The sequence below is a fragment of the Ahaetulla prasina genome, chromosome 1 (assembly GCF_028640845.1).
Source record: "Ahaetulla prasina isolate Xishuangbanna chromosome 1, ASM2864084v1, whole genome shotgun sequence".
NCBI lineage: Eukaryota > Metazoa > Chordata > Lepidosauria > Squamata > Colubridae > Ahaetulla > Ahaetulla prasina.
In genome coordinates this window covers 258209782-258224305 of record NC_080539.1, presented here as the reverse complement: position 1 = coordinate 258224305, position 14524 = coordinate 258209782, and the positions used below count along the sequence as shown (strand labels likewise).

Here is a 14524-nt window from a genome sequence, read left to right as displayed (position 1 = left end):
TATTGAGACGATATCTTTGACCCATATATATCAATGAACATCCCATCTAAACTGCATCTGTCGATTTCGCAGTTCATTCACCAAAAAGTCATACTCCTTCCTAGCTCTTAACATTTTGGTTGGAATTACTTTCAGCACTAATACCTCTTGGCCTGCCTATTTGAATCTTGTTTTTGTATTCTGCCTGTAGCAGTTCATTTCTAATCCTTCTGCTTGTAAAATAAATCACTACATCTCTTGGCAAATTTTTCTGTCTGGCAATCCAGGAGTTAACACGATAATTTGAAATACAAGATCTACTAGTTGTTCTTCCAAAATCTATGCAAAAGCCTCTGCAAAAATCTCTCTCAAGTTCTTCTGTTTATTTTCTTTCAGGCCCCTCACTCTCAGTGCAAATTCCATAGATCTATATTGTAGCAAAATCATTTCTTCATCAGCCCTGTCTACCTTAGTCTGAACTTCCTCCATTTTAATAGCGCCAATTTTTAATGATATTATTCCATTTCTTTATTTTAAATATGATAATTGACATAGAGATCACTCTCATGCTACTATTTTCTTTCATACTGTTTTTCACCTTCCTGATTTCTTTTTAAAAAGAGTCTCCTATATCAACTATTTCTGGAAGTTGTCTGGATAAAACTTTTGTCTTAACTCAAAATTTAACTTTTAGATCAGTCCACCAAAGACTCCCCCACTCAGTGCAGCACCTGCAGTTTGTCCATTACTGACCCCCAGTCACATCTTGAACAGGTGATAAAATCATGAAAGAGAGCTTCTTGGCTACTGATTGGGTAGAGAGAATCGGGCTATACAAATTAAAGAGGGGGAAGGGCATTGCTTAGATTCTAAGATGAAATGAAAATATGAGAAAGCTGTTTGCCTAGTTACTTGGGGAGGGGAGATGAAGATCAATTTGAGAAACACTGAGATACCAAGGATAAAATACGCACACACACACACCAGTTAAATTGTAGTGATAGAAAATCTTCCCAAAGAGACTAGAAATCAAACTTTTTGATCAGACAAAACAACCTGGAATGAGTGAAAACAAATCATCCCTGAAATTATCTAAAATGAATCATTATAATCTGATTATAATCTCATTATTAGGGATTTTTGCTTGGAGGTTAACATACTTTTTTTAAAATTATAGGTTGACTGAAAATTACATTATACAGAATGGAAAATGGTATATAACAGCTGTGGTGCATCTCGAGCTAGAAAATGAGGATGAGTGAAGAGACTGCCAAGCTTTGAATCTTTGGAGAACAGGAAGAGGCGCAGACCTGACCACTTTAGTCCTAATCTGTTTGACAGGTTGCTGCGCCAAATCGCCATGGACAAGTCACCACAGCCACCTCACCACAGGACAAGAGCACGGGTGAAATGCTACTGGTTTGCTCTGGTTTGGGTGAACCAGTAGTGATAAAAACTACCAGTTCGAGAAAACCGGTAGTAAAAAAAAAGCTACTGGCTCAGGTGAACCGATAGTTAGCTACTGGTTTGATTGGACCAGCAGTTTAAAAAGCTACTGGTTTGGGCAAACCGGTAGTTAGCTACCAGTTCGGGCAAACGGGTAGTTTAAAAAAGCTACCAGTTCCTCCGAACTGCTATTTCTGATGATCAGCTGTGCCATACAGTTTAGCTTTGCTAGAGAGCAGGATTTCCTACTTTCTAGCAAAGCTAAATCATGTGCCACAGCTGATCTCCCCCTTGCTGTTCTACTTACCTTCCCAAGCCTCCTTTTGGTGCATACTGAGCATGTGTGTGTGTGCGCAGAGCATGTGTTTGGTGCACACTGTGCATGCACACATGGTGTATGTTTGCAAACAGTAGCAAACCGGTTCAGATTTCACACCCTACACTAATCAAAGAAGTGGCGGAAAAAGGGACAAAGTGAAATTGCATCCCAAAAAAGGATGTAAAAAGAGGAACAAAATGAAATATGAATGACAAAAATTAAAACATTTAAAAATTATTTTAAATAATTAAATGGAATGCTTTGGCTGCAGTGAGTTGACCATGGCATTGTCCATGGCGAGTTGGCTGTGACGAGTTGTCCCATTTCGATCTGGCTGTTGCCAAGAGAATGCCACCTATCTGGTGAAATTCTCTTATCAGCTCAAGGTTCCTTGAATCTGACAATGGCTAAGCCTCTGGATGCTGTTTCTCCATGCTTGCTTATTTGATTGATCTATTTTTATTTCCATTCTGAATATGGTAAAGAAGAGTTGGAATTAATATACCAGTAGTCCTCACCTTACGACCACAATTGAGCCCAAAACGTCTGTTAATAAATTAGACATTTGTTAAGTGAGTTTTGTCCCTTTTTAACCCCTCTCTTGCCACAGTTGTTAATGAATCATCGGAGTTGTTAAATTAGTAACATGGTTTTAAAGTGATTCTGGTTTCCCCATTGACTTTGCTGGTCAGAAGATCCCAAAAGGTAATAACATGATCCTAGGACACTGCAACCATCATAAATATGAGTCAGTTGCCAAGCATCTGAATTTGGATCACATGATCATGGGGATGCTACAATGGTCGTAAGTGTGAAAAATGGTCATAAGTCACGTGTTTCAGTACTGTTGTAACTTTGAACGGTCAGTAAATGAACTATTGTAAATCAAGGACTACCTGTATAGTGAAAGTCTGAAGATTTTTCAGGAACTATGCTGGTAGTCTTTGACTTACAACCATTGACTTAGTGACCATTTGAAGTTACAATGACAATGAAGAAAAAGTGACTTATGACCAGTTTTCGCACTTACAACTGTTGTAGCATCCCCATGGTCACAAGATGAAAATGTGGATGTTTGGCAACTGGCATGTATCTATGATGGCTGCAGTGTCCTGGGTTATGTGACTTTAAACATTGGTGTTATCTTTGCTATGCTTTAGTAAGAATTTCTCTGATTCTTTCAGTGCTCGCTCGCTCTCTGCAGGATTTATAAGAATTATATGTTTTGTTTTTATGGTGTATTGCTACATTATATATTTGATTTCATTTTCTTGCCTTTCTATAGTTTTAGATTATTTCTGAGATTCCAGTTAAGCAGTCTTGAAATATTTAGAATGTAGATTTATGCCATAGTGCTTTCAAAAGAACATAGATTTCAAAACAGAGAAAGCCTAATAAGCAAAGATATTTTTAAAAAAATGAAGTTTAGACCTAAAAATTAAGTGTTGGTAGGCAACCAGCACTCAGTGAGAAGAAAAACTTGGAATTTAATAGATATTTTTTCTTATTTGAAAGGACATTTTGGTCACTGATTTTTGCATTGATTAGTTTCTGATTTACCAATGATTTTGACTGTACTGCAATTGCTTCATTTTGTTGTAACTATTGGTCTGCTTCAATCATTATAAAAGGTATTTATCACTAGAAAAGAACATATTTAGTTCAAAGTTGAACTCAACATTTGTGTATGATTTTCCATAAAGTTTTCATAAGTTTTCTGTAACTTGTTGCTGGTTTGCCTTTTACCTCAATAAAATTTAAACTTTTTTAAAGTGCAATTCAGCATATACAATTCAGCATAACGTGCCTACCGTTCCTGTCCTATTGTTTTTCTTTTCTTCTTCCTATATATGTTTATATGTGTATATACTATATAATCTTTTTGTATGATGTTGTGACAAAATAAATAAATAAATAAAATAAAATATGAGGCTCCTTTTGTAGAACAGTGGAGCTCTAACCAATATTCCTTGGTTAATGTACACCAGTTCAGAAACATTCAAACTTACAATAGTGCTGAATGAGGGGTACTTACAAATGGTCCTTGTAATTGCAGTCATTGTAACATTCCCACAGATACATGATCACAATTCAGAGGCTCCGTTCACAGTTATGACATTGCAACGTCCCATGGTCACATGGACACCCTTGGTAACCCTCACTACTGAGTTCCAGAAAGCAAAGTCAATGGGAAAGCCAGCTGGAGGTCTCAAGTGGTGATCACATGACCTGGAGATTCTGCAAATACATAGTATTCACTTAATAATGGTAACTGGGATTACCAGAACTGTTATATTGCAGTGCAGTCACATGGCATGATGCCTTACGACTGCCTTGCATACTGACAGAGTTTCTTATCCCAATTTATGTTGCTAAGTGAGGATTACATATACTAAGTTCTGGTGATATGTCTTAATATCCAAAATAACCTCATATTGGAGTAATAAATGTGACTGAGAATGGAATTCAACATAGAAACCAGGCATAGACCACAATGCTATTCATGGGTTACTGTTTGTAGGACATTCAAAATGTAGATTTCTTTTGAACAGGATTGTTCTAAACCTGGGAACTATAGGCCAATCTCACTTTTAAATAATGATTATAAGATTTTTGTTAAAATAATAGCTAATAGATTAATGTTGATTCTGCAGCGAAGAATTCATAATGATCAATCTGGATTTATAAAAGGGAGACAGATGAGGAATAATGTTAGGCAGATTGTTAATTTACTGGAGTACTTAGAAAAGAAAAATTTTATTCCAGCAGCATTTATTTTTCTCGATGCAGAGAAAGCTTTTGATCGATTGCATTGGGATTTTTTATTTAAATTAATAGAAAAGATGCAATTTGGAGATGGTTTTTTAAGAATAATTAGGGCAATTTATGGAGAGCAAACAGCACAGATTATAATCAATGGTAGCTTAACAGAACCTTTTAAGATTGCGAAAGGAACAAGACAGGGATGTCCTTTATCACCATTATTGTTTATTTTAACTCTAGAACCATTATTGGATAAAATTCGAGAAGTAAAGGAGATAGAGGGAATTAGACAATATGAATATAAACTAAGAGCTTTTGCAGATGATTTGGTGATTACTTTAACAAACCCTATAAATTCTAGTAAATCTTTGTTGGAAATAATTGATCAATATGGGAATGTTTCAGGGTTTAAGGTAAATCAGAAAAAGACAAAAGTGATAATAAAAAATATGGCCAGACAACAGAAAGAAAAACTAGAGGAAATAACAGGATTTGAAATTGTAAAGAAGGTTAAGTACTTAGGGGTTTATATTACATCGTCAAATGTGAAATTGTATAAGAATAACTATGAGGTTTTATGGCAAAAAGTTCAGAAGGAGTTGATTGTTTGGAAAAAATTGCAATTATCTTTGCTGGGGAGAATTGCTGCTATTAAAATGAATGTTTTACCTAGATTTTTATTCCTCTTTCAGATGATACCAATAATTAAGAAAGATAAGAATCTTGAGGAATGGCAGAAGGGAATTAACAAATTTATATGGGAAGGTAAAAAAGCTAGGGTTAAAATGAAAATAATTCAAGATTCTCGGAAAGGGAGGTTTAAAATGCCTAATTTTAAATTATATTATGAAGCAGCTGCTCTCTCTGCAATAAGTGATTGGTTTAATTTAACAGAGGACAGAATTTTGAATATAGAAGGTTATGATTTGCTATATGGATGGCATGCATATTTAATTTATGATAAAAAAGTGGATAAGGCCTTTAAAATCATGTGCTAAGAAATGCTCTTCTGCGTGTTTGGAAAAAATATTCTTATAAACTAAATTATAAGGTTCCTATATGGGCAAGTCCTAGACATACAATAGAAAATATAAACATAGAACAGAATCAGGAAATGATTACATATAAAGATCTTTTGTATACTGAAAGAGGTAATTTGCAGTTAAAATCTCTGCAAGTATTAAGAGAGGAAGGGAAAAATTATACTTGGTTTCAATATGAGCAACTACGTGCTAGATGGAAGGAGATCAGAAAATTGGTATAGAGCAGAACGAGGGAAATTTGGTAAAGCAAATTAGAAATCAGTCTCAGGAGCATATAAAGAGATTGTATAATGTGTTACTTGAAATAGATTCTGAAAGGGACTTGGTAAAGGACTGTATGATAAAGTGGGCACAAAATTTTCAGGAGCCAATATTATTGGAAACTTGGGAAAAATTTGGGTTAGAAATGTTAAATTCACGCAGGCACAGAATCTGAGGAAAATTTTTATAAAATGTTTTATAGGTGGCATCTAGATCCTAAAAAATTATCGTGTATGTATCCAGATATGCAAGCAAAATGTTGGAGATGTAATTGTGATGACGCTACATATTTTCACATTTGGTGGACTTGTAAGGACATAAAGGCCTTTTGGATAAAAATTTGGTGGATTTTACAAAATGTTTTGAATAAGAAGATAAAGTTCCTGCCGCAACTTATCTTGATGGGAATTATTACGGATTGTACAGTAATTGAGACTAAATTGATTTTAAACCTAATAACAGCAGCAAGACTACTAATAGGACAATACTGGAAGAAAAAAGAAGTACCTACAATAGAAGAATGGATATTGAAGGTTGCCAATTTGGCTGAGATGGCGAAGATATCAGCCTTTTTGAAAGACAATACGCAAGAAAGATACTTAAAGGAATGGAAAAAATGGATTGACTATATTCAACGTAGATATCAGACTAAGAGTTATCAGACTGTTTTGAATGATTATGATGTATTATTTTGATTGTTTTGGGGAAGTTAGGAATTGATGATTGTAGGGGTATAATTAAGTTGGGATGAAAATTTTTTAGCATATGTTTGTTTTATTTTTAACTATACCTTGTGCCCGTTCCGGGAAGTCGGGGGGGGGGGAGGGGGGTTGTGAAGGGAGGGGAGAGGAGGGGGGGAAAGGGGGAAAAAATTTTGTAAAACTTTTTGAATAAAAAAAATATGTAGATTTCTTTTGAAGGTATTAGCATTTACACTTTAAAAGATTTGGAAGAAGAGACAGATTTTTATTGATTAGACAGATTACAGTAATTACAACAAGGTGTGTTCTTGTAGCTGGCAAATTGGGGTTGTGAGTCAGTGGGCTTATATATGTTTTGGGTTATTGGTGTGTTGGTATTTGAATGAAAATGTTTTCCTTCTATGTTCTTTAGATTGGATATAGCATTTTAATTGTCCTTGCCAGATTTTCTTGAGTGGCCATACATGAAAATGGGAAATGTAACTCCTAAGTGTTTGGTTTTCCTGATTTGACCCTGGCCTGCACAATCAATTTCAGTCCTTTATCTAGTTGGCCTGTCTATTTGGAGATCCCTTTAGTTGTGCAGTTTTATGAATGGACACATAGTTTTATGAATGAAACGTAGTTTCCTTAAGCTTCACCTTCAGGCTGTTTTAGTGGAGCAAAGTTGGAGGGCGGGATGTATTCAATACTGACACAATCAGCAACACACAGCTGGCAGGACCAGAGTCCTGTGGTATCCAGGGATCTTCTTCCTGCTTCAACCCAATTGCTTCTCCAAGGATCAAGGGGGAGGGATGAATTGCTAAGTGCTGGTAGTAAAGTACTGTAGCCAGCAGTTCTCCAGGATAGTCCATGGAGTAGACAAAGGGACCAGTAGTTGAAAAATGGCTGTAAACAACTATGAGCAGAGAAGCTTTTCATTAGAAAACCAGGTCCTGTTCAATAAGCACAAAGCTGGCAAAAAGACAAAACAAACCCACTGAATGAAATCTTACCAAGTTCTTAAGTTAATATCCATGAAAATCAATGCTCATGCTAGATTCCAAAAGTTCAATAGTGAGATTGATAGCAATACTATAGTGTCACACACACATAAAAACAGGAAGAATTTCGGAGGTGGATTAAGTGGAAATACAAAAGCTGCATTACATCTGATCTAGCAAACACAACACTTCTCCCATGGAGTTGAAGGTGAAACACGAGGGAAGCATTTTCTAGGCTTATATGAGCAACTTGGGATTCACTTCAGGACAAGAACTTTCTCTTTGTAACTTCCTTCAAGTCCTTAGCCCCCTTTCAAAGGGGAGAAAAAGAATCTGTGTCCAGAAGCTCTTTCCTGATATTACAATCTCTGTAGGAGACTGAGAAAGTACCCGGAAGGCTGCAGAAGATCTTAAGTGAAGCAACGGGTGTGTGTCTCCATTTATATAATATAATATAACAACAGAGTTGGAAGGGACCTTGGAGGCCTTCTAGTCCAACCCTCTGCCCAGGCAGGAAACTCTACACCATCTCAGTCAGATGGTTATCCAACATTTTCTTAAAAATTTCCAGTGTTGGAGCATTCACAACTTCTGCAGGCAAGTCGTTCCACTTATTAATTGTTCTAACTGTCAGGAAATTTCTCCTTTGTTCTAAGTTGCTTCTTTCTTGATCAGTTTCCACCCATTGCTTCTTGTTCTACCCTCAGGTGCTTTGGAGAACAGCCCAACTCCCACTTCTCTGTGACAGCCCCTGAGATATTGGAACACTGCTATCATGTCTCCCCTAGTCCTTCTTTTTATTAAACTAGACATACCGAGTTCCTGCAACCGTTCTTCATATATTTTAGCCTCCAGTCCCCTAATCATCTTTGTTGCTCTTCTACTATTGAGCAAGGTACCACATATAGGGTGCCTATGCATTTTGTTTTTTTGGCCTAAATGTAGAACCTTACTTTTTTCACTGTTGAATTTCATTTTAGATAGCGCCCAATGTTCAAGTCTGTCAAGATCTTTCTGTAACTTGAGCCTATCTTCTGGAGTATTAGCTATTCCTGCCAGCTTGGTGTCATCTGCAAATTTGATGAATTCCCCATCTATCCCCTCGTCCAAGTCACTGATGAAGATGTTGAAGAGTACTGGGCCTAAAACAGAGCCTTGGGGTACTCCACTGCATACTTCCCTCCATGTGGATGTAGTTCCGTTGAGGACTACACGTTGAGTGCGGTTGGTCAGCCAGTTATGAATCCATCTGGTGGTGATGCTGTCTAACCCACATTTTTCTACTTTATCTAGTAGTAGGTTATGGTCTACTTTATCAAATACTTTACTGAAGTCCAAGTAAATTATATCAACAGCATTCCTCTGGTCTACTAATTTTGTCACTTTGTCAAAGAATGCAATAAGATTAGTCTGGCATGATCTGTTTTTGACAAACCCATGTTGGCTTTTGGTTATTAAATTTTTGGTTATTTAAACCTTTGTGGAAGAAAGACTTCTGTTAAATATGTAAATAGGGAGTGAAGCCAGGAGCAAGGCTTCAATCAGGTCCGGGTTAACCGAGACATTAGCATATCCACCGCTCATTGGTCCATTCGAGCGGTGGGAAATTAAAGTGATGTCAGTGGCCAGGCTGCCTGACAGCTCCCTTTAAAAGAGGTGCTGTCAGCCAGCTAGCTCAGAAGTTATTCCAAGCTGCTAAATAAAGAGCTGAAGTCACTAGCTGGAGTCCTGCCTCTTCATTCGACCCTCCACCTAACACTGGCGATAAAGGTGGGATATTAAGAGAACAAAGGACAACGGAGCTGAACTGAACTGGACATCCGCATGGCATCTGCCATTATTGCAGCATCTGGACACCTACATCGGCATCCAAGATGACCTCATTCACTCCATTCAACTTAGCTAAGGAATCGTGGAAGAAATACATGTTCCGATTTAACTGTTTCCTGGAAGCGAACAATTTATTGGGTCTATGAGATAACAGGAAAAGGACACTTTCCCTAAGTTACTGTGGACCCAAAGTCCTTGATATAGTTGAAGCAGTAACAGAATCAGCTGATTTATAGATGGTACAGTGGCCGATGCTCCAAGAATTACTCAGAGGCCATTACGCACCCATACCCTCACCGATAGTGTACAAACACGACTTCTACCACAGAAATCAAGAGGAAGGAGAGACAATTAATCAATACATTGCTGCTGTAAGAAAAACCACTATTCGCTGTGAATTCAGAAATATAGAAGAGGCAATGATGGATAGACTGATTTTCGGACTGAGAGATTTCCAATTACAGAGAATATCCAAGCCTAATCTCACTTTTAAAATTGCAATAGAGGAAGCTAGAGCCTCTGAAGCAACTGATAAAGCAGCAGCAGCTGTAAAAAAAACAGGACACATAAACGAGTCACCAAGAGCAGCCACAGTGCATCAGGAGAGCTGGGAGCCCAAAGACTCCACCAATGAAGACAATGAAATCCGTTACCTGCGATTCGACAGAAGACAGTAAAGCCAAAGACGCGAGACAAATCGTCATTGTGTGCCAGCTGCAGGGAAAACCATCCCAGAACGAGCTGCTGATTCCAGAATGCAATTTTCCAAAAATGTGAGAGGAAGGGTCACATCGCAAAAGTTTGTCAAGCCAACAAGCTGGCCATGTACTGGCCCCAGCAGACCGCGTGGCAGGCAGAAAGTCAAACAAGATCCAGGAAAACAGAATTTCCAAAGAACAATCACCAGTAAAACCGAGCCGCGGACACCAAGAAGCACATCAAACAACCATAGGACATTCCAGTGTGCACAAATAAAAAAAAAATCCATATCACGGTACGCATCAAGAAGTCCCCATGTGAACTGGAGGTGGATACGGGGTCATACCTGACCATTGTGTCCTGGAAGACAATCAAAAAAGCAGTTCTGGGACTGGAAAAGAAACAGCTGGAACCGTAGAAAATGATTTTAAAAGACTATCAAGGAAACCGCGTCCCTGTCCTAGGGAGCAGATCCTTTCAAATCAGGTTTAAAAAGTTCATCAGACAGCTGCAGCTGACCGTAGTGGACAATGACCTTCCACGCTTGCTGGGACTGGAGTGGTTCGAATCTCTGTATTTAGGAGTGACCAGCATCCATGCAGTCCAAGACGACAGCATCGAGGACCTGTTGAAGGAATTTGCAGACTTTTTGAGGGTACTTTGGGCAAGTATATGGGAAAACCCATCTCCTTCAATCTAGATCCTAATGTAGCCCCCATCAGAATGAAGCCAAGGAGGGTCCCCTTTGCTCTCCAGCCCAAGCTAGATAGTCAATTAGACAAACTAATTGCTCAGGGGATTCTGGAGCTGGTTGATCACGCTAAATGGGAGACCCCAATAGTCACCCCAATTAAATCAGGTGGATCAATTTGCATCTGCACAAACTATAAATGTTCTGTCTCCCCCAACTCAGTCTGGGAGGCACAAGAAATAACTCAATTAGCCGGCAATTAAGTCCACGGCAGCTATCAGTTCTGGCAGCAACCCAGCGAGCGTCTGCCAAGGTTTTTCTGTTATCTTTCTTGATGCCGGTGTGTCAACCAGGAAGTCAGAAATAAACAGCACTTCAGCTCAAGTTCTCTCTAGGCAGCTTGATTTGTTCGTCACGAAGCAGTATAGCAGCCCCTCCTGCTTTTATACCCTGTGGGGTGTGGCTCCGTGACTCAGCACTTTCTAGGCCTGGCCCACCCCTGCTTCTGTTGTTCCCGCCTCTCTTGTCTACGAAACCTGGGGTCTAACCAGGACTGATTGTCCTCAGCTGGGTCTGGAGACAGAGGCCTCGTCACCTCTTCCACCTGGCCTGCCTCTGGCTCCTGGAGCTGAGCCAGGGAAGCCGGCCCTGCAGAAGGGAGCTCTGACAGCCCTTCCCCCTCACTCTCTGAGTCACTCTCTGGCAGGGGGCCAGGTCCGGGGAGGGGGCAGAGCCACAACAATAAATATACCTTAAATAAGGCTTTGCAACAGATTGTCTACCCAGTACCAGTCATCCAACATCTACTGCACTCACTGGGGCAAGGCAATATATTCACAGAACTTGATTGAGCACAAGCCTATCAGCAACTGCCAGTGGATGACGCCACCGCTGAAGCAGAGACTATTGTCACACACCGAGGGGCTTTTAAATGCCGCCGGTTACAATTTGGGGTGAGTGTGGCACCTGGGCTTTTCCATAGCATAATGGAATGCCTCCTACAGGCCATTCTGAGGGTAGTGCCTTACTTTGATGATGTCCTTGTGCTTAGGCAGGAAACCCTACACCCCTTCAGACAAATGATTATCCAATATCTTCTTAAAAACTTCCAGTGTTGGAACATTCACCACTTCTGCAGGCAAGTTGTTCCACTGATTAATTGTTCTGTCAGGAAATTTCTCCTTAGTTCTAAGTTGCTTCTCTCCTTGATTAGTTTCCATCCATCGCTTCTTGTCCTACCCTCAGGTGCTTTGGAGAATAGCTTGACTCCCTCTTCTTTATGGCAGCCCCTGAGATATCGGAATACTGCTATCATGTCACCCCTGGTCCTAATTTTCATCAGACTAGACATATCCAGTTCCAGCAATCATTCTTTATATGCTATAGCCTCCAGTCCCCTAATCATTTTTGTTGCTCTTCTCTGCACTCTTTCTAGAGTCTCAGCATCTTTTTTACATCGTGGCGACCAAAACTAGGCATTATAAAGAAGTAATATGGTGATGATATTATGAAGCCAGGTATTTTGGAGAATGCTTTATAATAGATTGAGACAAATTCTACTCTCTCATCATCCAGACACTTTTCAATAAATTAAGTATTATTAAAAATTTTATTCCTACCTACTCAACACTATGTATGTTATAGCTGCAAGGATACTGTAGAGATCATATTGGAAAGCATAGGCAGCTCTTGCAGGTAATTCTCACTTAATGTACACTCATTCGGCAATTGTTCAAAGTCACATCAGCTCTGAATGACGTTTAATTTTTTTTGTTTATTTGAATTTATATCCCGCCCTTCTCCGAAGACTCAGGGCGGCTTACACTATGTTAAGCAATAGTCTCATCCATTTGTATATTATATACAAAGTCAACTTTTATTGCCCCCAACAATCTGGGTCCTCATTTTACCTACCTTATAAAGGATGGAAGGCTGAGTCAACCTTGGGCCTGGTGGGACTTGAACCTGCAGTAATTGTGTTAATAACAGACTGCATTAGCCTGTTGAGCCACCAGAGGCCCATTATGATTTATGATTTAGAATAAGAATAAGACAATGCAATGCATCATCTTAAGCATTTTAGCGTTTATATTTTTATTTGGCATGTATTTTTATTAAGAAATCGCTAATTCATAGTGGTGGTCTGAATTTCATTGATAACATAGCAAAATATATACACAAAACCTCTTTTTTCAGAATGCTCAATGCACTCTTACTGACATAATAGCTGGCAGGACTAGAGTCCCAGCATCCAGGGAGCTTCCGCCTACTTCATCCTGGCTGCTTGTCCCAAGGTCAAATGGGAGGACAAATTTTAAGTGCTGGTAGCGAAGAGTTGTGGACAACAACATCCAGAAGTAGACAAATGGGCCAGTAGTTGAAAAATACCCCCCCCAAAATAAGAGCTGCAAAAAACCTTTTGGCCAAAAACCCTGCTAATTGGAAAACCAATAGTTTCTTATATCAAACAGACTTCAGTGGGATAATTGATGCCCATTAGCAGAAAAGTGGCAAAAGGACCAAACCAAACCCACTGAAGGAAATCTCACCAAGTTCACAAATTAATTTTCACCACGATTCTAATGCAAGCTATGGCAAATGGTACCACATATACAGAAACAGGAAGAGCTTCAGAAAGGAATTGACAGAAACATGGAAGTTAGGCAAATATTTGTCCCACAGAGCTGACCAGGAAAAAGGAGGGGAACCTTTTTTTAGAGCAGCAAGGATCCCCTCAAGAGATTGCCTTTTATCTGCCTTTTAGCCTCTTTCATCTCTTGCAAAGGGGAGAAAAAGAATCTGCACATGCCCAGAAACCCTTTTCTGGTATTACAACTCCGTAGAAGGTTGAGAAGAAATCAGGAAAAGTGGGGAAGACATTAAGTGAAGCAGCATGTATCTTCATTTCAACCATTAAAGGCATCTTTTCAAGGCTTTTGCAGCTCTCTTGATTTAGCAGAACTGCTGTGAAACGTTTCCTGTCTTTTGAAGCAGCTACTCCAGGACGCGACAGAGCAAACACAATTCAGAGAATAAACTACAATGAGGAAGGGAGGAGCTGCACTTTTGAAAACGAAAGCGTTTTTATCTGGGGCCTACGAAGGGCAAAGCTTTATCCATCTGTTTTCAAATTCAGGACAAATTTACTTTCAGACTCCATTTTTCGCCACAAAAAGGTAAGGTTGCCATCCTAAGTGCTTAAATATAGGAAGGTTGGATTTAGAGTAACACGTAGGTGTGTGAGGGGTAGACTGTTGGGCAGCCAATGCTTTCCAAAAATAGAAGGCCTTTGAGGAAGACTTTTCAGCATAGTTTGTGCAGGGAGGAAATGTCTCCAGGAAAGAAAGAGGCCCTTCATCTGAGCTTGGAATAGGGCTGGCAATAGAGGGACCCTTATTTCCATCATCAGTGTATTAAGCATAGATAGATTTTTCTCCCTAAGTTTTGCTTGGAGATCATCAAGATCTGGCTCCTCATATAGGGTGTATACCTGATACCAGGATGAAATTCCTATGATTTCATATTTACAACCTTTCCTGGCTTTCCAGTCTGCTGAAATGCTGTGCAGAGCTCAACCTGTCTGTGCTTTTAATGTTTAATGTTTAATCACATGCTTCAGCAGCAGAGGTCAAGACTGGGGCATTAGTCTAGCAGAAAATGTGTCCCTACCTGGCAAAAGCTGATCTGGCCCTCATGTGCCTTCTGGGAAAGAAGGAAAAAGGTCTTACGTGCCAGGTGTGCAAGGCACTATGAGCCAGATGCAGAGGGTGGGAACCAGTGGTGGGATTCAAGTAATTTAACAACCG

General features: G+C 39.3%; 2 protein-coding genes across 6 annotated transcripts in view; both read left to right on the top strand.

Annotated features, from left to right (window-relative positions):
* Nucleotides 1-4632, top strand: part of LOC131184562 (NACHT, LRR and PYD domains-containing protein 12-like) — a 62074-nt gene extending 57442 nt beyond the window's left edge. The window contains 1 exon segment of the mRNA XM_058156014.1: nucleotides 1157-4632. Within this exon segment, the coding sequence (XP_058011997.1) occupies nucleotides 1157-1241 (85 nt within the window). The 3' untranslated portion in view covers nucleotides 1242-4632.
* An 8944-nt stretch (nucleotides 4633-13576) lies between these two features.
* LOC131184568 (NACHT, LRR and PYD domains-containing protein 3-like) overlaps nucleotides 13577-14524 on the top strand; it is a 54278-nt gene continuing 53330 nt past the window's right edge. For 4 of the 5 annotated variants that reach the window (XM_058156036.1, XM_058156055.1, XM_058156046.1 and 1 more), the window contains exon 1: nucleotides 13578-13894. The gene's annotated coding sequence lies outside the window, so the exon portion shown is untranslated. Of the gene's footprint in view, nucleotides 13895-14524 lie in introns of all 5 variants that reach the window. The other variant, XM_058156064.1, reaches the window with a different exon arrangement.